Raw genomic sequence first — 25,830 nt, forward strand, 5'->3', positions numbered from 1 at the left:
TGAAAAACAAATGTATATAATTAGTGTAACGTCCGTCCCCTCATAATGTAACGTCCGTATCCCTTTACCATTAGTTTCTCTTTACTAGTTTTGAAGCCTAAATAAAAAAGAAATATATAAAAAACTGATTTGTTTAATAACTTATGTTCTTGTGTCTTTATTTAAAAAGTTGTTATCCAATTAAGTGTAATATTATAAATGGTAACAGGAAAAATATGAGTATGGCTGTTTTTTTCCTTCTCTGCTTCGACAGGTAAAATAACAAAAAAAAATTTTTTCTTCAATTTTTGGCAAATTTTTTATAAGTTTCTTGTAAAGATGTACTGGTTTATTGATTTGGTGAATTTTCTCATCTAAATGACAGTAAACAGCTTCAGAAACAAGCTTTTTACATTGCCATGTAACGTCCGTCCCCTTGCCCAACCACTGATAGAAAATGATGTATAAAAACAAAAATCAGCAAAAAGTTATCTATTATTTTACTTTTTCATGAAGTTAAAACATATAACTTCATGAAAAAGGCTTAACAGGTAAGAAATCTTTAACTTTAATTTTTGACTTTGATGCTAACACATTTGGCCCATTTACTGTGCAGCAGGTATATTCTCTGAATTGTCAGATTGCAATGTTATGAAATTTACCTTTTTTTTACAACTAAATATAAAATTCTTCTCTATCTTGCTTTTGTATCGTCCATACTATTAGAAAGAAGTGGGTGTTTTTGCAGTAACAATAACTTGATAGGTCTATGAGTCAGATAAGATGCACTAGAATTATGGAAGTTATGAACATCATAATATAATCACGTCTTGTAGATTCATTATCTCTCTGATTCATACATAACATTTTTTCTTCTTCCACAGAATATTAATAGTAGGATGTTAATTGGAAAAAAGTTAATCACACAAAATATCTCTCAGGAAAACTACTGTTTGGTTTAACTACTTTGTCACATATTTTTTTTTATCAATTTCGGTAAAAATATCTATAACTAAGTGATGGTAATAAAAACTTAATTTGCTCCAAAATTGATTATTCTGAATTTATCATCAATTTTCTTTTGGAATTTTGCACAGTAAATTTTAGCCATTTTGGACGCCAGATTTGTCTTAAACCGCACTTTTAAGTTAATGTCTTATTAATCTAATTAAGCATTGAAGAAGTAAGTTAACTTCTTGAAGAAGAAAGATGGATGAACATAAAAACTACTCCTGCTTCCACAATGATTAATGTCTTGGAAAATTAAGAAAAAAAAATCAAAATACTGTGTTAAAAAACTGGTGAATCAAACAATTGATGCCCATTGAAATGAAGACAAGAAATACATGAATATGCTGTAAGATCTTGATGCCTTTGTCATGTGAGGGGGGAAGATTCATTTGTAAATGCTACTAAAGATAAAAGTAATCTGGAAATTGGAATATTCTGAGGCTTCATATTTTGTCATTTCTATGATTTCTCCAGTGCCAGACACATTCAGATCTAGGGTTACAACAAAGTTCAAGTTAGCTGAAATAGGGACAACACAAATGTTTATTTTGTATGCCATAAAATACAAGTACATGTACTTAAATATAACTTCTTTGAACTCCAGTAATTTATACATCCATAAGTTTTTAATGAATTTTGCATTCAATATGTTTTTAAAGGGAGGTAATCACACAATATTAAATTAAAACATAATATACTCCAGTAATTACTGTTTAAGGCAGAACAATTTCAGTGCTGACCCTTACATTAATTATCATTATAAACTGAAACATGTACAAATATATTACGTAAAACTTTTATTTGATTTAAATAAAAAAGTACTCTTCAGATTTGAAGGAATACAGGACAAAAACTGCTCTGTTTTATAGCATATGCTATTTAACAGCGAAAACCCTGCAATTATGTATAGAACACTAATGAATGCTTCTGTTATTAAAAAGTGACATAGTTAACATGATGTGGAAGTGTTGATGAATAGCCATAAATGCTGTTGTAGAAAATTTAAGTACACTTTTGTTGCCTTCTTTTCAAACACAGGCCATAAAACCTGGTTTATGCAAAGAGGGAAATGTCTTTTTTAGGTATCAAAATATAACTTTATTATAAACCTAATCATTTGACATAACAATGCTCCCTTGTGACCCGGCAAGATTTAACACACCAAAATACTTCAGTGTAAGATAGTAAATAAAGTTATGATATAAAAATATCCGAGCTTTTTTACGTCTAATATAAAATCGATAATGGTTCAAATATTATAGAATAATTATGATTACAATGTGCTGAGTCAACAAAGAATTTGTTATCAAAGGAGTATTTCAGAACATCAAACAAGGCAAGGTAGATTAAGCAAACATACTCTCCGAACTTTTATCATTTATTTTTTCCATATAATTCTGCAGTCCTTCAACATGTTTTGTAATTCAAACAGGGCACATCTTTTGAATATTTGAACTTTTTTCTCAATTAAGAATTAACTGAAATATCCTTGAACACCTTGTTATTGTAAAATCAAATTTGCAGCACTATTTCCAAAGTTTATTACCGAGACCTTCTTCCTGTATGCAAAAAACCTACATCTAGAAGAAAGCTATTCACCAAACCATCAACTTGCAACTTGTAGTTTTGTTTCGTATTTTGACCTACCCCTTATAAATAAATATTGCAACCATCTCAGTATATTGGGCAATGTACTATCTGGATGGATGGATGGATGGATGGATATTCGATGGATGGATGGATGTTCAATAGCAAGGCATGCAGAAAACCAAAAGGGTTAGGAACATCTGCTGATGTAATATGATAAATTTAATTTGTAGGGATTATTTGAAACACTGAAGTTTTCTTAGATACTGATGAAGTAACAAACAACAAGATCTCCAGTGATTCAGCAGAAAAGGATTGGCAATAATTCTAGTTTTAGCAGATAATATTTTATGAGTAGGTGTATCATTATAACCATCAACATTAACCTGATGGCTTATCAGTCGACAGAACAACCACTTGGCAGACATAATCATGGCCATGTTCTCACAACACAAACATCTCTGCTATCTAGTTGATAGGCATTCAACATAACCAGATAACCCTCACATGCCAAACAATTTCTGCTATTACATATTCTATTCTTATTTTTCACAATTTTCAATATAAGAATGGTATATGCGTGGAGATTACAGCATCTGAGATACAGAAGTTGTTTATTAATCTCTCAAAGTTATGAACCAATCAGATGTCAAAAGAATCAAGAGGCTAAAAGTTTCAACCCTAGTTGAAAAATTCAAACTGCCCAGTTCATATATGATGACATTGTCCAATAGGGAATTAAAACAGCTGCGTACTGAAAAAATCAGCAATTCTTACTAAGTCCATTCCTACCAAGTTTATCACAATTTCACAAGCCTTGATTGTTGCTCAAGTCTATTTGGCAACAATTAAATTACTTTTATGAGCTTATAATAACGCTATTATTGACTGGTGGGGGAAATGCAGAAGACTTTGTAAACAACAAGGTTTTATTATACATCAATACATTATGCGACCATTCAAGAATGGGCGTCAAATGTAAACAAAGCCTACGAAAAAAACAAATCAATGCATTCCATTTGTGAAAATGGAGGAAATAAAACAGACTTTATAGAGGAAAGAGAATAAGAACCCCCAAATGTGAAAATGTAAATCAACTAAAACAGAATCAACACAGATTTCATTATCAGTTCTGTTTGCCAACAATGATGTTTTCATTATATTCACTGTAATTTCTAATACCATTGCCATTTTGTTATTCTGAATTTGACGCCTTTTCGTTTGTTTTTTCACGGCAGTTTGGCGAGAATCCTTTCAACAGAATTGCTTCAATACAAAAGCTCTTTTATTTCTAGGGAAATTATGAACTCCAATATTGATAATAGCTTCAGTTTCAATGGATATCACTTTCAACATTTATTGCTAATACTGCTTTCACTTATATTTACACTCCAATAACTTAGTATTTTCATTGTGAATGTCAACATTTACTATTTGAGTGGTTCCTCTTCTTTCATGTACTTCAGTTTTCAAGAAGTTAACTGACTTTGATCAATGCTTTTGAAATTAGTTAAGCATTGCAACAGAGAAAATTTCATTATACAGAACCTAACAAATTGTCATTCCCCCCCACCCCCACCCACAGCTTAAAACCCAATCTTACAAAAAAATAAACAGGACTTTTTAATGTGTCGGATTAACATGACTCCCACAATGCTCATTCCTTTGGTACTTTTAAGGTTACCCAATATCTTTAGTGTAACATCTCCCTAGCGGCTGTTCCACTGTTGAGAAAGTCTTACATGTTCGTACCCCATACTACTCACCTAATTCTTTACAGAGAAACTGTACCGAATGAAACACCTCCGAACTAAAATCTGGTCTCATATCGAGAATTTGTAAGTCCGGTAACTGAACACGTAGGTTTTTATGCATTGGAGTAAAGTGAAGTTTTGCATCTGCTTGAACACCATACTGATCTAAGGTTGACCTTGACCTTTTAAGCCATCTGTTTTTCTCTGGCCACCACAGAGCATGGTCTGACCAATCCATTGCAATATCTGTAAAAGAAAATGATACAAATGTATTAAGACACAACAGCCAATATTTTATATCTGTATCCAAAATAAAAAGGAGAAATGAAAGTATTTCAATTAATTTCTACAATGAAATAAAAGATTTCTGCCAAATTTGGCATATCAATCTGCTTCCAATACGTCTTTAATGCATTTTAAGTCTCTACAACAATAAAATTAACATTAAGTATCAGTCAGGGACCATAACTTTATAATAAAACTCTTCATTATAATACAATAGACATGATAGATGGAGCCAATCAATGCATAATAACTTGCCATGTTCTTGGGTGCCTCTGCTCAATTAATTTCACATTTTATGTGCTTCCTAATGCATGCAATATAAATTGATGTTTTATAAGAACACATGGTAATTTGATGCAAAAATGCAACATTTGGGAATAATTTGCAGAGTTTCAGAAAATTTTCCTCACAATTCATAGGACTGCCATTTATCATTTCCAAATCAGAGCAGGGAAAGATTTTAAATATTCCCTAAAACCGGTCCATCAGCACCAAAATCAATTTTGGTTCTAAAATGATTATTCATATAATGAAGAGGTAAACATATTGAACCCACTGAGGCTGCTTATTCTTAGCAACTTAACTTTTTAGGGAAGATTTCCAGGAGATTTTTAGCTTGCATTTCTTAAATTTTGGACCATCTATCTATCTCACTAGCACATCTGTATAAGTGATAATCTACCCTGGTTACATCAATTAACTACCAATAAATAACCTTGCAGAATTGCAGACAAGTGCATGTGAGTGCAAAAGCAGCAAAAACTAGTAGACGAAATTCAATCTTGTTGTCTCATTTACTCTTAAAATTCATTTGTAATTGTCATTTTCATGAGGTTTTAATTGTCAAGACTTGCTACAAAACCAGCCATATATTTACTTTCTTATGCAGTTTTGAATTTTTTTTTGCAATTGCAAAAAACCTGAATATTTAAGATAAAACTGCATGAAAACAAATGACATACAAAACATGGTACTGTGATTTAGTCAAAATCTTGCAATACAGAAATTTTTCATCACAAAATCATCTTCTCAGGAAATTATATATTCTACAGAAACATTATCCTCTAAGCAACCATACCCCTTTTCAGGTGTTTATAAATATTAAAACTGACCAACGAAAGGAATATTAATCTATCATAGAAGTAAACTATAATTAAAAGCAGACAGTGGAACAAGTGACTAACAATGTAGATTTCAATTACAGTTTTGAGGTTTCACAAGGTCTTCATCAGGGATATCACATCAGTAGTCAATGATGATTCTGTTCCTGTATCAATAATTTTCTTTGCAGATGTATATCACTATTTCCCTGCCCTGTGGCATGTAAAAGCACAAAAAAGACATGTCTGCTTTTAAAACCTATAAAAGGTTTCAATAAAATACACAGGGAAAGTCTACCTGGTGATGTTTATATCTAACTTAGAGTTAGGTTAACCACAGAAATGTTTGTGGTTGATAAAGCTGTCTTGTTATTCCACACCAGTACCAAAAGAGGCAGTAACAATCTTGTACTGCAGGACTCCTCGGACACCGATATAGAGGTTTGTATAAAGACAACATCAAATTATTATGAAGTCTGCAGAAATGCCTACATCATACAATACTATCTCAATATTTCTGGCATACACCATACCATGAATTTGGTTTATCATTTTTTTTGTGTTTATCATTTTTTCCCCCTAAATGTTAGTATTTTGTCATTCTACCTGGTTACAGCCTGTCACATTAAGTATCTTATGACAATAATATGATCAACCCCAAGCAATTTCATTTAACTAGATGCCTCTATGATAAAATTTCCCATAATGCACCACAGAGAAAGATCAATATACAATTTACCTTGATATTATCAATCAATATCGGGACACTTTTATTGCCCTGTAAGAAGATATTTACCTAAATATGGCCTAGAAAAATATGGACAGACAGATAGAAATGATAAAAATCTTCACAGATAAAATTCTATGTGTCAACAAAAAGAATCTGTGTCAGGTCAAAGTTTTTTTTTTTTTTTTTTTGGTTGGATTTAACGTCGCACCGACACATGATAGGTCATATGGCGACTTTCCAGCTTTAATGGTGGAGGAAGACCCCAGGTGCCCCTCCGTGCATTATTTCATCACGAGCGGGCACCTGGGTAGAACCACCGACCTTCCGTAAGCCAGCTGGATGGCTTCCTCACATGAAGAATTCAAAGCCCCGAGTGAGGCTCGAACCCACATCGATGAGGGGCAAGTGATTTGAAGTCAGCGACCTTAACCACTCGGCCACGGAGGCCCCCAGGTCAAAGTTTAAATAATTGCAAAAATAAGGTTAATATGAAATGAAATACAAATCGTATGTAATTATAACATTCTGCAAAAAGCAGTGTTTGAAAAAATCTAGCTCCTGGAGACAACCAGAGCACCTACAGACAATCAAAGCAGTTATATGCCTTACTAACAGGTAGAGGCAATTAGAACACCTACACCTTAGAGACAATCAAAGCACCTAGATAGATTACTAGTGTCAAGTGACAATCAGAGTCTCTAGAGACAATCAGAGCATCTGAATTTCTGTAACAAGGGTAAACGATGTAAACAATCAGAGCACTGGGAAACAATCATAACACAGGGAAACAATCAGAGCACTGGGAAACAATCATAACACAAGGAAACAATCAGAGCACAAGGGAAACAATCATAACACAGGGAAACAATCAGAGCATAAGGAAACAATCAGGGAACTGGGAAACAATCATAACACAAGGAAACAATCAGAGCACAAGGTCACAATCACAGCAGAGGAAAACAATCAGAGCACTGGGAAACAATCATAACACAGGAAAACAATCAGAGCACTGGGAAACAATCATAACACAGGAAAACAATCCGAGCACTGGGAAACAATCATAACACAGGAAAACAATAAGAGCACTGGGAAACAATCATAACACAGGAAAACAATAAGAGCACTGGGAAACAATCATAACACAAGGAAACAATCAGAGCACTGGGAAACAATCAGAGCACAAGGAAACAATCAGAGCACTGGGAAACAATCAGGGCACTGGGAAACAATCAGGGCACTGGGAAACAATCGGAATATTGGGAAACAATCAGAGCACAGGGACACAATCAGAGCACATGGTAACAATCTGAGCACAGGGAAACAATCAGGGCACTGGGAAACAAATCAGAAAGCTGAGAAACTATCTGAGCACCGGGAAACAATCAAAGCACCGGGAAACAATCAAAGCAACTAATGACGACCACAGTAGCTGAACACCTAGAGTAATTAGTGCACTGCAACTTTAAAGTGATTTACAGTAGCATACGAATCAAGGCAAACAAACTTGAGCTTCAAAACAGAAATATGTCTGGTGAACAACATTACTTTTTAAAATACACTATAAACTTCGAGCCATAAACAAACACTACATGCATCATTAAAATAGTAATGAGCATTGTGTTTCAGTATGAAGGGCTATAAGGTCATTTTTCTTCTTTCACCCTGGTAATTTCCTGGCCTGACACAAACTGCTCCGCCCCTTGTCTCATTAGTAATACAAACCTGTGCTTAATATGTCATGTGTCAAGTTCAATGTCCCCTCATATAACTGGTTATATCCACTATGACCAGGATCCAGTTGTTCAAAACTTAAACAGGCGATTAAGCTAACAGTCAGTTAACTTTTAGGGTTATATTTCGACAGTTTAGAAGACCCAGAAAAACAAATGCACAAGTTAAGGATTTGAACACTGAAAAGACTTTACAGTAAAAGCAAAACATTATTAAAGTGTTTCCCTCCAAGACTAATATTTTGAATCAAAATTTAACTGGCAGTTAGTTTAACAGCCAGTTAAAGTTTCGAACAAGTGGACCCAGAGCTGTATTTAAACATTCACTCAGTCACTGCTTCTTTTATTCATTTTTTAGCCATACATTTGAACAAGGGACCATAGGAAAGGTTTTTTCTTTTCTTTGACAAAACAATTCTTTCCTTAGAATGACATATAGGAGATAAGATTAGGAATCAGTCAATCTTGTTTCGTTTGATATTATGTAATAACTTACTATATCATTTTAAATAAAACAAAACCAAGATTGCTACAAACACACCAGTTATATAGTTAACTCATATCAGACCAATGGGCATGATTCCATATTATAAACAATATTAATAAATGACCACACAGGCATTTCACATCTTCTGTAACCTATTAAAGAAAGAAGATATTCTGAGCATTCATGAAGACATGTGGGGACATTAATTAAGTGTTTACACCTATCAACCAGGTGTGGACCCACGTGTCATCTTTCCACCTCTGATTGCTTGTATCTGTCAGACTGGCATGCTTAAACTTATTACCTTTCCTCCTCATCTATTATATGTATCATCTACACTCACAATACAATATACTGTGAAAATCAATTTTGTGGGCATGAAATTTTGTGGTCCTTAGACAAAATAAGCTATTTCGTGATATGAATTCATGGATTTCAACATTCAAAGACATTTGATTTGTGGACTCATGCAACCATGAATTTGATGAAATCGATGAAAATAAGTCATCAACAAAATTGATGATTTCATAATAAATGTCTGTTGCTACAAAAACAGCACAACATTTATACTCATGTAGTTGAATTCATTAAACAATTGTAAAGTACCTTGTCTATTATGTTGCTATTTTACATAAATTTTTACACTTTGTAAGTCTTTATACAATTTATAACCACCAGACAAAATCTTCTAACATAAATATTTATATAGGTTTTAATAACTAAATTTAGGAACTACTACCCCTTTGTCCCTTTTTTACTATTCAATCTGTGCCAATTCACTAACAATTGTGACATCTGCAGAAAATCTGGTACAAGAGCCAAACTCAATGAAATATTAGCAATTTTTCCTTAAGATCTGTAACATCGGCTAAATTCTGATGAGGACTGGACAAAAACCTAACTGGTAATGTCATGTAATACATTTTTATATCATATCATTTTTATATGAAGACAAACTGTCCAATTTCATGGCGATTACAATAACCATTATTATGCCATTACTGGGCAAACTTTCCAATTGAAGTATAAAGTACAATAATAAGTTTTGATCACCTCGTTGGGTGTTGTTCAAACAAGAAACCAAACTTTTCCTCATGAAGGTATTTCTGACAAAACTAAACAAAACAAGAGGGCCATAATGGCCCTATATCGCTCACCTGTCATCATTGCACTTACGGACAAGAAGGTCAAAAAATCATAATCAAGATCAATCAAAAGAATCATGAGGAAATATAGTTGAAATTTTCTTAAAGGTACAGATATGTCAAAATACACCTATAAACTGGAGGTACCATCCATGTTGTACCACAGGAAAGTGGTCTCGGTTTTTCCCTAAGGCCAATAATAAAAAAGTTACTAAATAAGCTATTTATAGTAACATAAAAGGGAAGTAATTAAAAATAATTATTGTAAGTGAACAAAAGAAGGATCTGCCAAATAAAAACAAGAGCACTGCAATGCAATGCAAATGGCAATGCAATGCAAATGCAGAGCAATATACACACAAAACAAAGTCATATGACCTTTGACCCCTATGTGTGACCTTGACCTTGAAGTGAGCCATCCAAAACATGCGCTCTGCACATCGTTTCAATGAGGTGAACATTTGTGTCAGGTTTCTTTGAAATCCTTCAAGGGGTTCAAGAGTTACAGAGCGGAAGGGAAATTGCTAACCAACAGACAGACGGACACTGAGGCCATAACATAATACGTCTCTTAGGGCGTAGAAAAAGGAATAGAGATCTTATGGTGATACAAGTTGTGTGCAAGTTCGGTTAAAATCAAATCATAAATGAAGCTGCTATTGTGCAGACAAAGTCAAAATAGCTAATTTTGGCCCTTTCAGGGGCCATAACTCTGGAACCCATTATGGGATCTGGCCAGTTCAAGAAAGGAACCAAGATCTTACGGTGACACAAGTTTTTGTGCAAGTTTGATTAAATTCAAATCATAAATGAAGCTGCTATTGTGCAGACAAGGTCAAAATAGCTAATTCTGGCCCTATCAGGGGCCATAACTCTGGAACCCATAATGGGAATCTGGCCAGTTCAAGAAAGGAACCAAGATCTTATGGTGATACAAGTTGTGTGCAAATCTGGTTAAAATAAAATCATAAATGAAACCACTATCCTGCAGACAAGAAATTGTGGACGGACGACGGGCAAAGGGCGATCACAAAAGCTCACCCTGTCACTATGTGATAGCTGAGCTAAAAAGTTGAGAAAAACTAGAGTTAGCTGAAACCATATCTACACTTTCAAAAAATCTTTTTTTTTCAGGATGCTCGCTGCCTTTATAGGTATAAATGGTTGTCTGGAACTTTATCTTCTCATTGGACTGTCATCTAGTGTCAATTTTCTACAGTTTGTACAACATATTGCTCACAGTCAATCAGTATAATGTCTATAAAAAATATTGGGGTACGGCCATGAGTACTGTGAGGGAAGTGCCCGGCAAGTATAGAAAAGTGCCTGTTGCCCTAAGAGTATTATATTAACTTTGACTTAAATCACGTCCACCGTGAGGTCATTACAAAGAACATACATCAACAGTTTTGAAACTTTTGAAGGAATTTGATAACTAACTGATGTGTGTAAATCATAAAATTCTACAAAAAAGATCAAAATTAAGAAATCTGCTAGACTGCTATAAATGCATTTTGTGCGCAGTTGTCATCAAAATAACAAAATCAAGCAATTTAATATTTTACTCAGCAAATATGGTAAAAAGCCTTCAATATCATGCATGTAATCAAGTCTTCATGAACCTTGAATGCAAAATTAGCGTCTGCTACATCAAAAACTCATTTTTCATCGAAAGTAAATCAAAATTCATCCTGCCTTATAATACTTCATTCAATGGATGCAACTTAGCTCGAAATATTCCTATTCAGTACCCAAGTATCGGACAGATTAATGTAAAATCTTAATACGATGCAAAATTCGATAAATGTGGAGATATGCTCCAATAAATTATAAAATATATATATCAATATCTTATGGATAGATTCAGTTAGGTTGGTATTATATTGCAATCTTGTAACACTTATGAATAATTCATGTACGGCGCTCTAAATCAAAGGGATTCTCTTTGTGACAAGACATTCAAATGATATCAGATTCTGTCACATTCTGATGATATCTGAGTATTCTTGTATTAGTTAAGATTAAAATATCTGTTCTTAACCATGTAAACTATATACATTGATGATAGATTGAATACAACCTTTACATAGTCTTACAATGTGATCTAAATAACATGCAAATATCTAATTATCCATCTATAAATATAGTAACTATCTAGTATGTTATGCTATTAGTAGCAAAATTACTAGACATTCCTAAAATAGGGTGTTTCTACTTGGTATATTTCTAGATCATTATAATGATATATTAGCCTGTTTAGGGAACAGCCAAGGTGGAAGAACAGTGTGTTTAGGGCACAGTCTACGCAGCAAATAGCATGCTTAGGGGACAGTCTACACAGAAGATCAGTGTGTTTAGCAAATAGTCTACACAGAAGATCAGCATGTTTAACGAACAGCCTAGGCAGAAGATCAGTGTGTTTAAGGGTACAGTTTATGCGGAAATCAGCGTACTTAGGGCAAGTCTACTCAGAAGATCAGCGTGTTTAAGGAACAGTCTACACAGAAGATAGCGTGTTTAGTGAACAGCCTAGGCGGAAGATCAGCATGTTTAAGGGTACAGTCTAGGCGGAAGATCAGCGTATTTAGTGAACAGTCTAGGCAGAAGATCAGTGTGTTTAGGGAACAGTCTAGGCAGAAGATCAGTGTGTTTAGGGAACAGTCTTGGCAGAAGGTCAGCATGTTTTGAGGTCAGTCTAGGCAGAAAATCAGGGTGTTAAGGGCACAGTCTAGGTGGAAAATCAGCGTCTTTAGGGAACAATCTAGGCGGGAAATCAGCTATTTACATAAGAGTTCACAATTGTTCATTATTTCATTATTAAAGTCAAATCTGACAGAGCACAGCACTTCCTTTGCAAACAAGACCTTTTTGAATGCTCACTGGTGTGTGACTGATGAAAATGGACTTCAAAGGAAAAAGTGTTTATAGAAAATGTCAAACAAAAAACTTCCTAGAAATTTTAGGTAATTTTCAGTATTATCAAAGTGTAATAGTTACTATCAAAATATCAACATCAATCCTGCATCTGAAACTGCAGTTGCCTTGAACGCTAATCCTAGTAATCCGACAACAAACAAAAAATTCATGCAAACCTAAATCAAATGCTTTTATCTGTCTACCAAAGCTTCAAAATTTCTTTTTGCAAGAAGACAAAAATGTCTCCTACATTTTTTTCAGTAGATCATGCCCTTTATTTCTTCAATGTTTATAAATGTCAAGATGTAGCGTTTTGTAATGTCAATGTTAACATTTGATACGTGACACTAGTCAATTAAAAACGCGAAAATTTCCTACTTCTGCGGTAGGTAATAATTAAACCTGTGTCAAACACTACTGAAATTGAAAGCAAGATTTAAATTCTTAACAATTGCAGGGTACAATCAAATGATATTACTGACCTGACAAAACGACCAAAGGACAAATCTGGTCTAAGGAAAATTAAACAATTTTATTTTATCTGATTGGGAAGCATTTACAAATTAATGAAAATAATTGGCGTTATCAGCATGTACAGCATTATTCTGTTTAACAATTTTTTCCTTTTAACCCTCCATAGTTTAAAGCGGTCATTCAAAAAGATTTTGAACAAATAAATTGCTAGTGTCATCGTAATTTATGTATTGCTGTCATATATTAAAAGCAAGACAATTTACCACCACATGTGGTGCTGAATTCAAATACATTTTACTTGGCTCTTCTTCCCTTTGCTTAAAATAAATATATAGGTCAGAATAAAACGTTCAACTTAGTTTACCGGTATAAGTTATATTTATATCATACATATATATGTAATTTAAATTGTTCCCTCCCCCTCCCTGAGGGCCATACCGCAGGTGTTTAATACCATTTTCCATACTGTTTCAGCTACATAATAATGAGTAACAGGTGTTCCTGAATCCCTAGTTAGTTCCTCATAAATATCTCACAACTTCCCCACATGAGTCACTGGTAGAGAACAAATATCTTCAGCATACTAAGGGATGCAAAATGAACAAAAAAAATTTTTTTAACTATCCCTACTGATCTAATCTGGGAGGGCAGTTTTAAATTCTGAGGAAAATTGAGCTATACACAAACATGGATTTTGTGAAATGGAAGCATAGTCAAGAATAATTAGTGCCTGCAACTTAAATTGTCCTACAAACTAAGTGAATTATAATTCAAGACTTTTCAATGTTTTGAACAGTAGCATTAGTTTGAGCAACTGTTTTATGTACACATGCATCAACATTTGGTTAATATTGCAATGTTTTAAATTTTACTATACTGAAAATATGTTCAAGTCTACATCTGAAATCTCAACCTGCCAGTGGTTATTTCTTAGTTTTCTCCACTGCAGCTTTAGTAGACTGTTGTAACAGGAACTAATTAATTCTGTACTGAATACCTAATGTCAATCAAATGTCTTCGTCCTGGAATGAACTGTGGTTCACTCTCAGAATCAACTTTTCCTACTTCATGTTTCAGGCAAAGCATTTTGCCCAGATGTATATTACTTAAATTGCACCCAACCAAAATAGGGCTAAACATTTGGCACAGAGAAAGGTGCCAGGGTATCTATTTCCAATGTACTAATTATACCGGTCTCACTTTACACTGTTAAAATATTTGCTTAAATTTTTTATTAACAACGTAATGGCATCAAACCAGTAGGACATAATAACAAATTAATTGTTAACACCAAATCTTCAGAATATAAGAAAACACATTTGAAAATGTGTCTAAATCTCCTAACACATTATATAAGATGGCACCCGTTATTATAAAGTTGCATTCTGGAAAGTGTCATAATCCCTTCAGAAGGACACTAGATAGGTACAGTAAGTGGATAGGTCGTATCAAGTGTCCATAAGCTTTTCAGATTAAAATATTTAGGAAGATTACCTTTGGAATTATTTATCAAAACATTTCAGACATGCAGTTTTCTATTCAGGTCAGGCTAACACACCAAACGATTTAAGGTTAGCTTCAAATCAGTCTGGCAAGAGCAAAACACGCTGTCTAAGTCTCTCAGAGTGTTTATAAGAGCAATCCAGGGGACAGACAGTGCCCCTAGAAAGGTTCATTAAAATCGGAACTTATAAACAGAGATAGACATAAAACATATGTGTTCAAATATGATGGTCATTAATGAAAGTGTTTCAGTTTAAGAAATTCTACAGTTTCAAGTAGGCCTACACAGACTATCCGACCATGCATTATAGCTGCTGTTTAAGAAACTGATGGCCCTCCCTTTCAGAACAAATCAGACAATGAAATCTATAAATTATTTGGTTCCTGTAGTTTTTCAAGAGCCATAAGACTGAAAGCATAAACACTGACCAGTGGGGCTGAACTTTAGACAGTGTCGAAACAATTCAATAAGTCAGCACTCCCACTTCTCTTGCTACAACTGTCGACCTACTTAACAATTCTTATGTGAATTTCAAACATCTAACATGCAAGCTATTTGTGGTCAACTTGAAACAATTGTAAAACCTGTTGCAATACCATTAATTTTGTAACTGCCTATGGCATTACTGTCCCAGATCCAGGCTGGAATTGACACCACAAGAGCTGCTGACAAATTCCTGGCTGTGGCATTACTGTCCCAGATCCAGGCTGGAATTGACACCATGAGAGCTGCTGACGAATTCTGCTATTGATCCAACATCATTATTGTTATTAACTTAATATTTACAGAGCTGGGAAATTGTTTGATCAAACTGTTTGGTTCCAGATTATAAGCTACAAATCTTGATTGGATAATGGCAATAACATTGATCAATATCAGCAAAAAGCTTTAGTCAAACATTCCATCTTAACAACTTTTTATGAAAGAACCTGATCATTTTGTACATGTAAATTGTATTCTGGAACACTTCAAAACATGTTTATGTCTTCTTACCACAGTCTAATTGAAGTATTCTGAGGTAGAAGTGTCTGCAATTTTTGCTTGTGAACTCTGTGGCACACAATCCATTGCCAAATTAACTAAACTACATAGACAGCCAGGGACCAAGAAATGTGTTTGGATTCCAAGAACTACATAGACAGCCAGGGACCAAGAAATGTATTTGGACTCCAAGAACTATACAGACAGCCAGGGACCAAGAAATGTGTTTGGACTCCAAGAAATACATAGACAGTCAGGGACAAAGAAATGTGTTTGGACTCCAAGAAAGGGACCAAGAAATGTGTTTGGACTCCAAAAACTACATAGACAGCAAGGGACCAAGAAATGTGTTTGGACTCCAAGAAATACATAGACAGTCAGGGACAAAGAAATGTGTTTGGACTCCAAGAAAGGGACCAAGAAATGTGTTTGGACTCCAAAAACTACATAGACAGCAAGGGACCAAGAAATGTGTTTGGACTCCAAAAACTAAGAGACAGCAAGGGACCAAGAATTGTGTTTGGACTCCAAAACCTACAGAGACAGCTAGGGAACAAGAAATGTATTTGGGCATTTGTTTATAGTGTTGACACATTTTTATTTCTATATACAATGTACATGTACAAAACATCATACAGTCATGGATGTTCCTGTACTCCACTAACTACAAGAGGACCATGATGGTCCTGAATCGCTCACCTGTCCCCACATGACCCAGTTTTGAACTGAGTATGACGTTGTTTTTTCTATTATTTGACATAGTGACCTAGTTTTTGAGCTCATGTGACCCAGTTTTGAACTTGACCTAGATATCATCGAGATAAAAATTCTGACCAATTTTCATGAAGATCCATTGAAAAATATGACCTCTAGAGAGGTCACAACGTTTTTCTATTATTTGACCTAATGACCTAGTTTTTGAAGGCACGTGACCCAGTTTCAAACTTGACCTAGATATCATCAAGGTGAACATTCTCACCAATTTTCATGAAGATCTCGTGAAAAGTATGGCCTCTAGAAGGGTCACAAGGTTTTTCTTTTATTTGACCTAATGACCTAGTTTTTGACGCACGTGACCCAGTTTTGAAACCGACCTAGATATCATCAAGATGAATATTCTCACCAATTTTAATGAAGATCTCATGAAAAGTATGGCCTGTAGAGAGGTCACAAAGTTTTTCTATTTTTAGACCTACTGACCTAGTTTTTGACCGCACGTGACCCACTTTCGAACTTGACTAGATATCATCAAGGTGAATATTCAGACCAATTTTCATGAAGATCCATTGAAAAATATGGCCTCTAGACAGGTCACAAGGTTTTTCTATTTTTAGATCTACTGACCTAGTTTTTGATCGCATGTGACCCACTTTCAAGCTTGACATAGATATCATCAAGGTGAACATTCTAATCAATTTTCATGAAGATCCATTGAAAAATATGGCCTCTAGGGAAGTCACAAGGACTTTCTATTTGACCTACTGACCTAGTTTTGGACCGCACATGACCCAGTTTCAAACTTGACCTAGATATCATCAAGGTTAACATTCTGACCAATTTTCATGAAGATCCATTAAAAAATATGGCCTCTAGGGAGGTCACAAGGTTTTTCTATTTTTAGACCTACTGACAAAGTGTTGGACCGGAGATAACCCAGTTTCGAACTTGACCTAGATATCATCAAGATGAACGTTCTGACCAACTTTCATAAAGATCCCATGAAAAATGTGACCTCTAGAGTGGTCACAAGCAAAAGTTTACGGACGGATGCCACGTGATCACAACAGCTCACCTTGTCACTTTGTGACTGGTGAGCTAAAAATGGAAAAAGCCAATGCAAATAAAAACAAACAAAAAACTTTCGCCAAAAAAGAGAAACAAACGAACTAAACAACACTGGTGTCCAATATCCTAACTGGCAGGGATGTCATTCCGTGTAAACATTGTAATTACACCCTTCGTTTCAATTTAGCGGTCATTAATTTCAACTTCCTGATAAAATATTCATAATATGCCATCACTTTATGTCACTAATGTCATAAACTCTGCATAATTCATATGTAACTGAGAAACCCCAAGTGTTTTTTCAAGAGTAAGATTAATCGGCCATTTAAAGTAATTAAATAAGGAAGTTTTTTATACCCACCGAGGAAATTAAATGCACCAGACATCACAGACTCAGTGGACTGATTGTTTGTAGTGGGAGATGGTATTCGAGAACATTCAACAAACATGCTATTTCAAGCTTATAACCCTCTATTATTGTTTGTTTAAGAAATAATAAATCTGTTCCTATATTTTATCAGTTAATAATAAAATATGGGCAGGAGTTTGGATGCGTAAAAATTAAATCACGAGTGCGTAGCACGAGTGATTTAACTATTCTAACAACACAAATAATTCGCATTTTACAGTACTACATTTTCAGCGTAATACGTCACTCGGGTCATATGCTGTTACAATTTACCCCCTATGGTAAAAAAATGTTGCATAGCCAATGGAACGTATAGATATTTGTTTCTTTTTTCCAGAATTTTGAGAAGTATTTATGAATTAGTAATCTAACAGCTCGCAAACTAATTATGAAGAGAATCATCAAATTAGGCGAGTTGACCCTGTGTTACGAGTTACAAGCTTAACTTTATATGACGTCACATCATTATGACGTCATACTTCATGTCATACATTTATGACGTCACCGCTGAATCATAATTAAGCTAATTGAATTCGCTCGTAGGGATCAAAACGTGTTTTACGGTCCTACACATAGGTCAGTATGACTTTTTATCATATGTTTTTGAAATGCTGTTTTCAACCGTTTTGCCCTGAAATAATTTGTATGTAATGGAACTGAAGTTGAATCTCTCACAATCATAGCGGGGTGAAATGTAACAGCCACCCATATTTTATCGTAGATTCATGTATAGGCGATTTCGCTATATGTTTATATAGCAATTGCTGCGGATCGTGTTAGAATTTGGGTTAAACACAAAAAATAACACCATTTTTCAACAGTTAGAACTGTCGAAAACTGTTATGTAGTATGTTATCCAGTGTTCCTGGATTCTGTACCAGTACAAACCTGTTCACCACAAGTAACTGCCAACTTCTCAACAGGACAAATGATTTCAAACACAGTCTTTCATTAAATCGTCATGGAGAACATACAAACCGCTTGGGGATATACTCAAGACCCCCGAGATCTGTAGATATGCGCTCTTCCTATTGAGCTTAGCAGGCTGCCCCTCTGTCATTCAGAACATAAATTTGAGCTGAAGACCATTGATCAAATAGGCCATTGTAGGGGCAGTCTGAGCTCAATAAACATTTATCATGAAGAATATGTTCCATTTTACAAAGCTTTGTCTTGAGTAACATGCATCAGACAGGCAGTTCAAACTTGCCACACTCTACCATGGCAGACATCCACCAAAAATAGGCAGTTCATCTCAAAAATAATGATGATTCCACAGAAAACTGGTAAAAATGTAGAGTTGTTACATTTTCCTGCAATCCCTGTAAACCTGTGTTGCATCCTGCAATAAAACTTAGAATCAGTCATTTCAAACTAGTTTGATCAAACATACAACATGTATAAATGTATTTTCAGCTAGCTTATCTGGATCTCTTTGATCTTCCTGCAGGTAATGAGCAGGTTTCTGAAACTGTTTAACTTCCATCTGACCCCATACTGGGATACATGTATACTCTTCAGCATTTTTCATGCATACATGTACAGTACAAATACACTCTCTAGAGTATAAACATGTGGTTTTCCTGTATGGTAGGAAACTCATAAAAATAATATTTGTATATTAACCAAACAATTTTACACAATCAGAGAAAATTGTAGAATACTGATGCATTATTGCAAGAAATTAAACCCCTTACAGGCATCCCTATAAAGCCAGCAGTATGTAAAAACATAATGTCATCATAATTATATAACTAATGGCCATTTGTATGACTGGGCTAGACACACTCCATTTATATAACTCCCTAGTGCCATTTCAAAATTAGGTATACTATACCCCCTATACACCACTTATTGCACAGCATGCTCGACCCATATACAGAATTTCAGACTTTAATTAGCCCTATGATTATGGACAGTCACCCTATGAACCTGGAGTACTTTAACAGGTGCTGCAGTAATCACTAGTTTAACCAAGCTTTCAACAGATCTATACAAGATAAAAGGAAATGACCATCCACCAATTGACAAATGTCCATCACTTAAGTTTAACAATCTTAGTTCAATTGACAGCCATATTACAATGGCCTAGGATAATGACTGCTAGCCAGAATAATGCAGTTTTTCATTGTTCATCTGTCCTGCTCTGCTCCGACTCTACTCCCTCTTTCATAGCCTATCAACATCATCAGAAGACCACTTTGGTGACCAAATAATCCTCTGTTAATATTGATAAAATTCAAGCTGCATCAATAATGAACTTCAGCATATTCTTACTGCCATCATGCTGGGGAATTAAGGTCAAATGAAATGTTGGCCACATTAATGACCATTTTAACCGGTTAATAATTACCGGAACTTTGACCTAACATAAAAATTTGTCAATAAATTACTACCTAGTAACCTACATGTATGAAATGACTAGCTAGAGGAGATCAGTGAGGAAAATGATTGCATTCATCCCTTGCAATTTTGCTTGATTTGACAGGAAGCTTTCTGGTAGTTTTACTTTATTGGTCCCATTAAGATTGTAGATAAACCCTGACATTTGACTTTAACACATTATATAAGCATTTGGGATATTCATATGAAAAAATATATCTGAAAGCTCCATTATAGTAAACTTTTCAGCCTGTTTAGAATAAGTTTTCTACTTCTTTGTTTTGATAGGATGAATTCGATATACTCTTTAGTATAAATATAACATGTTGCTGCCATCGGTCAATCTTCCAGTCTACTTGAATTGTTCCTAGTAAACAACTTCCTCACATGCATAGCTGTCAAGGCTCCACAAAGGCCACGAGTGTGATTGGGGTTCGAAGGGAAGGTTGTCCCTCGTGGGGGTCTTGAGGGCGATAATCCCTAAAAGCCTGAAACAGCCTCACATGGAAAATTTAGATTTTTAACACAAAATAGATCTGGTTTTGAATAGTCTCCCTCCATGTTTACTTTTTGTGACGTTTATTCATGCGGTAGAAATAGTACGTTGCACCGGTGAATGTAAAAGCTGTATTATACGGTTTGAAAACACCGTGTCAACGTCTCCTCGCATGTTTGATTCAATAATTTTCTACGAAAAAATAATTGATTGCTTTATTTCTTTAAAATGCGTGTGACCTTGAATAGTAGGCATGTGAGCGTGAACTAGGGCCGAAATGCGTGTGACACACGCGCAATGCGTGTATCTTGACAGGTATGCACATGAAACAGGTGGAGGAAGAACTACATTTAAGATGCAATGTTTTGACTCCTGACTGGTATGAATTGTGTCCGTGTGACTTTATACCTTAAATAAGCAACACTCATTTCTAACAGCAGCCAAAACAATCCAAAACTGATGTCTGGCAGTACCAAGAAGTTCTTCCTACATCAATACATGCAGGTTACATGTAACTGGCAAGGAAAAGTAAAAGCATACATGTGTATAGGCACACTGCACTCAAAAATGGTTAGCTTACATTCTTCAATGGGTGGGGGAGCTTTAAGTCTTAAGTTAATATATTTAAACATGCCTTTTGTCCTACATGAACACTGACTGTACTGAGTAGTACTGAGATGCAGAGACAGGAATCAATTGATTACTCATGCTGCTGTCTACAAAGACTATTAAAGACTGATCAATCAGGTATGATCAGGAACCCAACTTTAATGTAACTGCAAAAGAGACAACTACTCTATGCAATTGTACAATGCAGCTCTGACTAATCGACTGTCTGTGAGACAAGACAACTGTGGCCGCCGACCAGATGTTCTATATCAATACGAGATGTACTACAGTGCATCAAAATACATACAATCAGTACATACAGCAAACGGGGAAAACAGGAAATGGTTTCTGCTTTTGTGTTTTAGTCAATATTTTCCATAGATGCAGTCAATTTCAAATAACAATAAATTTCTATTCAAGCAAAACAGTATCAACAGATCATGAAGTAAATAATTTTATACCCTGGACCACAACATAGGTTCTTGTCATACTTAGAAAGCAAATATCAGGCAAAGCAAAGTACGGTACTTTCGGGAATTCATGACTAAAGTGACTTTAAATGCCATAAATTTACAGACTTAAATATTTTGCACTTGGCAGATTTACAATATCCTAAGGGCAAAACACGCCTATATTTTTACAATAAACAAACAACAAAGACACCTAAACAGTTAAATTTGTAGCAAAACTGAAACAACAAATTCAGCTTCTCTGTACCACTATGAATCATCTCATTTATGTCAGTGAAAAAATGTCAAAAACCACAAAATATGTCTTCAGTATCCACAAGGGTATCATTCTGTTGTTGTAATATACATGATCAAAGAATACATATTTTCAGATAATCATAATTATAATGATGACATTTGGCCGTCATTTCCTTACTTAATATTAGTACTAAAAACCAAACCAGAACTTGGTACGACAAGCCACAAGAGCAACTACAAATAGGGGAAACGTATTTCTCATTAAGATACATTTGAAGGCTTCTATTCAGATCGTTTAACCTCATATCTGTCAATCAAACCCAATCATATTAAATTTCCTCCAACAAAAGAAAATTTACCAAAAATATTTACAGAAGAAAGCTTGTCAAGTTCCACATGGTTAGGTCAATTGACCCAAAAATCGGAGTACACTGATCATGGGTGTCAGATAACATACAAACCAGCTAATGTTGTCAACAATCATGACTTTTAAAAGTCACAGTTAGTGAATGGACTCGTAATGAACAGAAGGGTGTGATATCAAATAGGGATACATTAGCTTTTTTTTGAATCCCCGACTGTCAGGACGATCTAAACCATTATTAAAGAACAAACATATTGCAAATTCAACTGAACATACTAAATAATGTCATCTTGTTATCAGTCATTTGCCTATAATAGGCTATATAGGGCAGCCCTACTTTTCTGTCAACTAGAATTTAAGGTACGCAATTATATAACATAGCTATTTGTTTTATTGAAGTACCTTACTCTTCAGACCAGGAACAGCTAGAAATTACACAGATTGGAATGGATTGCATCCAGTTTTAACAAGCATGTAGTAAATACTGGCATGTTTAGTAAATATTTGTTTATGACAATGTACTAATATTGGCAAAACATACCAAATTGGGAAACTATATCAACCACTCTTTACAAATTATTTTTACAACACTTCTCCCAAAACTGATCAAATTGCCACAACAATTTTTTTGTTAAGTATATATCTGAAGAACTTCTGTGGTTTATATCAGTGTTAATGAGGGCATCAAACACTGCCAAAAGCACTGATTCATATTTCTGCACTAATTTTAACACTTAAACTGTTTATCATATTTAGAGGCTAGACCAAATCATAACCACCCCCTAGCTGAGCTTACTTTACACATATTTTAATTACCTTCTTCCTTCAACAAAGGCGCATTAATATTTATCTGTAGGTGTATTCATAGCACATGTAAATAGGTTCTACATGGTTGATTATCGTATACATTTTACGCTTAAATTTCAACATTTAATTCACATTCCAAACATAAATGTGAAACTGTATCTCTGAAATTTCATCTCAAAATATGCTTTGTACAGTTTATTTTTAAATAAACCTGACAAACAAAAAGCTTTAAATATTTAAAAGCACACAAGTGGAAGTTAAAAAAATGTACATCTTGATGTTCAAATAATTCACTCTCCCTGGTGGTAAAGGTAAATGCACTTTAATCTTATCTTGAAAGTCAACAAAAATTTTAGGATTTCAAGCAAATATTATGCGATAAGGTGCATTAAAATGACAGATAGCATGTACACAAACCTATGATAGATTACTCTCATTGTTTATATGACAAATCAAGTTTATGGCGGTCACTCATAAAAGCCTAAAGCAAGCCAGGCCTGACAAAAATTGAATATATCTTGAACTATGTTTTCACTGATCACGTTTCATATGTTCACCTTAATATCAATGACCACATGCCTCAGGCAAGAAGGGATAGTATCGTATCAAAGTAATTAATAAATTATCCTTTATGTGGTAAACTAGATCATATGATCTATGACAACAAATCTTGTCACAATCTGTTTATCTTGTAAAGAATAGCAGATGACCTGACCCGCCTTGTTTTTAACTAACTGTGGCAGTATTAAACTACAATTGAAACTTTTGCGTCCAGCTTTAAAATATCAATAAAATTCATGAGATTTGGAGGGTGTCTTACTGCGATTAATTTGTTTATGTGAGTAAACATTATACTGAATTCATGCAAAGTAAAAACGGTTAACGACCCTTAATGGCCTTACTATGTAAACTTTATAGTGATCATATATTTCAGTGGCCTATATATATAGATTATTCTGAAACATTGATATCAATCATATATCTTCCATTAATGCCAAACCCCTTTTGAGAACCTAGACAACTCTCGGAGAGATGCCCTCATAAGATTTACCTCGAGGAATTGTAAATTTTATGTATGTCATTCATAAACAAAGCAAACTGATGCATTTTAGGCTCCATCAAAGTTATACTAAAGAATTATCAATGTTTTGATGTGGAATTACAACAAGTCCTCAGAAGCATACCAGAACTTAAGTTTATAGGTTCTAATCCTGAGATTCCTGGCTATTTAAAGGGAAAATATAGGTAATTTCAATTATACCTACCTAGCGCATCAACCAGTTTAACCATAACACCACCAATGTGTAAATCTCCATTGACGCGCAGAGTCCTCTCAACCTGAAGATCTGTGACGAGAATATTCAGCTCCCATGAGCCATCAACTCGATCAGCTCCACCCAAATATGCCATTATTTACAGTTATTACATGCAATATGAACTTCACAAATAATTCCAAAACGCATATCAAATAAAAATTTAATTCCAAGAAACTATGTTGGTGAATACTCTGGTAATTCCATTTTTAAAATCTGAAAAGAAAAGCATTTAGTTGGTTGAGACTGAGCATTAAAATCTAATTACTCTAGTCTATGACAATTTAAATAATATACTATATCAGAAACCAGCAAACATTTCATCAAACATTTAATGAATAAATAAGAAGTAACCTGACAGGAAATTTTCAGATGATGTGGCAAGAAATCAATAACTTAATTAAATATGTAATATGAATCTCTCCATCAACTGTTGTGTTTATTCAGACTGTAAGATTGCATAACATATTCTGTTCGGTCGTACAGGCCAGCTGAATATTTACTCCAATTTTACATCCGAATCTGGGTCATCCAAAGTTAGAGAACTTGAACTCAATTTACACTGTGTTTTACTTCCGATAAATATACAACCAGATGTTTTAATTTCCACTGATTACCTATCTATACCTATAAGGAAAAATCATTTAACAAACCTTATCCTTCACGATCTGGCAATTGTCAACGAATGTAAATAAACAATCTTTGAAAGTTTGACTTTCACAAAGTGACTCAAAAATCAACAATCCCCGATGTCCCTATTTGGCAGCACATCACTACTATCTAGAACTGTAGTGTAACGCGTTTTTTGATTGGCCAATAGCGAGGAGGGACGTTCTCAAAAATGCTATTGTATGGGATATGAATGAATTTCATAAAAGTTGTATATTCACTATGCATACATTGTGGTTTATTTGGATACAGTCAATGTTAATAAATTTCCCAGGCACCAGAACCTTTAATATTAAATAGTATTATAATATATCAATTAGAATCTACTTTAATACAGAGATTCAATTGATTTAATTATATCAAAAGCACAGTTAGACCAAAAGATACCACAATAGCCCATAATATATATATATATATATAAACAGTAAATACTCTTGTAAATACTGAAATCATGAAGCTTTAAAGATTCCAGTATCATCCAAAAATTTTACTGCCGTCTTCAAATAATATTTTAACATTTATTTTATTTATCTAGATAAAAAGTTCTTTGACTAAATTAGGTTCTGGCCAGACTAACAGACCTGATAGCTATATATACTAGGTTTT

The 25,830-nt window shown here is 34.4% G+C and overlaps 1 protein-coding gene across 2 annotated transcripts in view; it reads right to left on the bottom strand.

Annotated features, from left to right (window-relative positions):
• Window positions 1-25,360, bottom strand: part of LOC128558952 (fermitin family homolog 2-like) — a 62,948-nt gene extending 37,588 nt beyond the window's left edge. For both annotated transcript variants that reach the window (XM_053549437.1, XM_053549431.1), the window contains exons 1-3: window positions 25,209-25,360; window positions 24,508-24,771; window positions 4,344-4,577 (exon numbers count right to left, since the gene is read on the bottom strand). In XM_053549437.1, the coding sequence (XP_053405412.1) occupies window positions 4,344-4,577; window positions 24,508-24,652 (379 nt within the window). In that variant the 5' untranslated portion in view covers window positions 24,653-24,771; window positions 25,209-25,360. The remainder of the gene's footprint in view (window positions 1-4,343; window positions 4,578-24,507; window positions 24,772-25,208) is intronic.
• Between the last annotated feature and the right edge of the window lie 470 nt (window positions 25,361-25,830).

Source organism: Mercenaria mercenaria, chromosome 1 (genome assembly GCF_021730395.1).
Source record: "Mercenaria mercenaria strain notata chromosome 1, MADL_Memer_1, whole genome shotgun sequence".
NCBI lineage: Eukaryota > Metazoa > Mollusca > Bivalvia > Venerida > Veneridae > Mercenaria > Mercenaria mercenaria.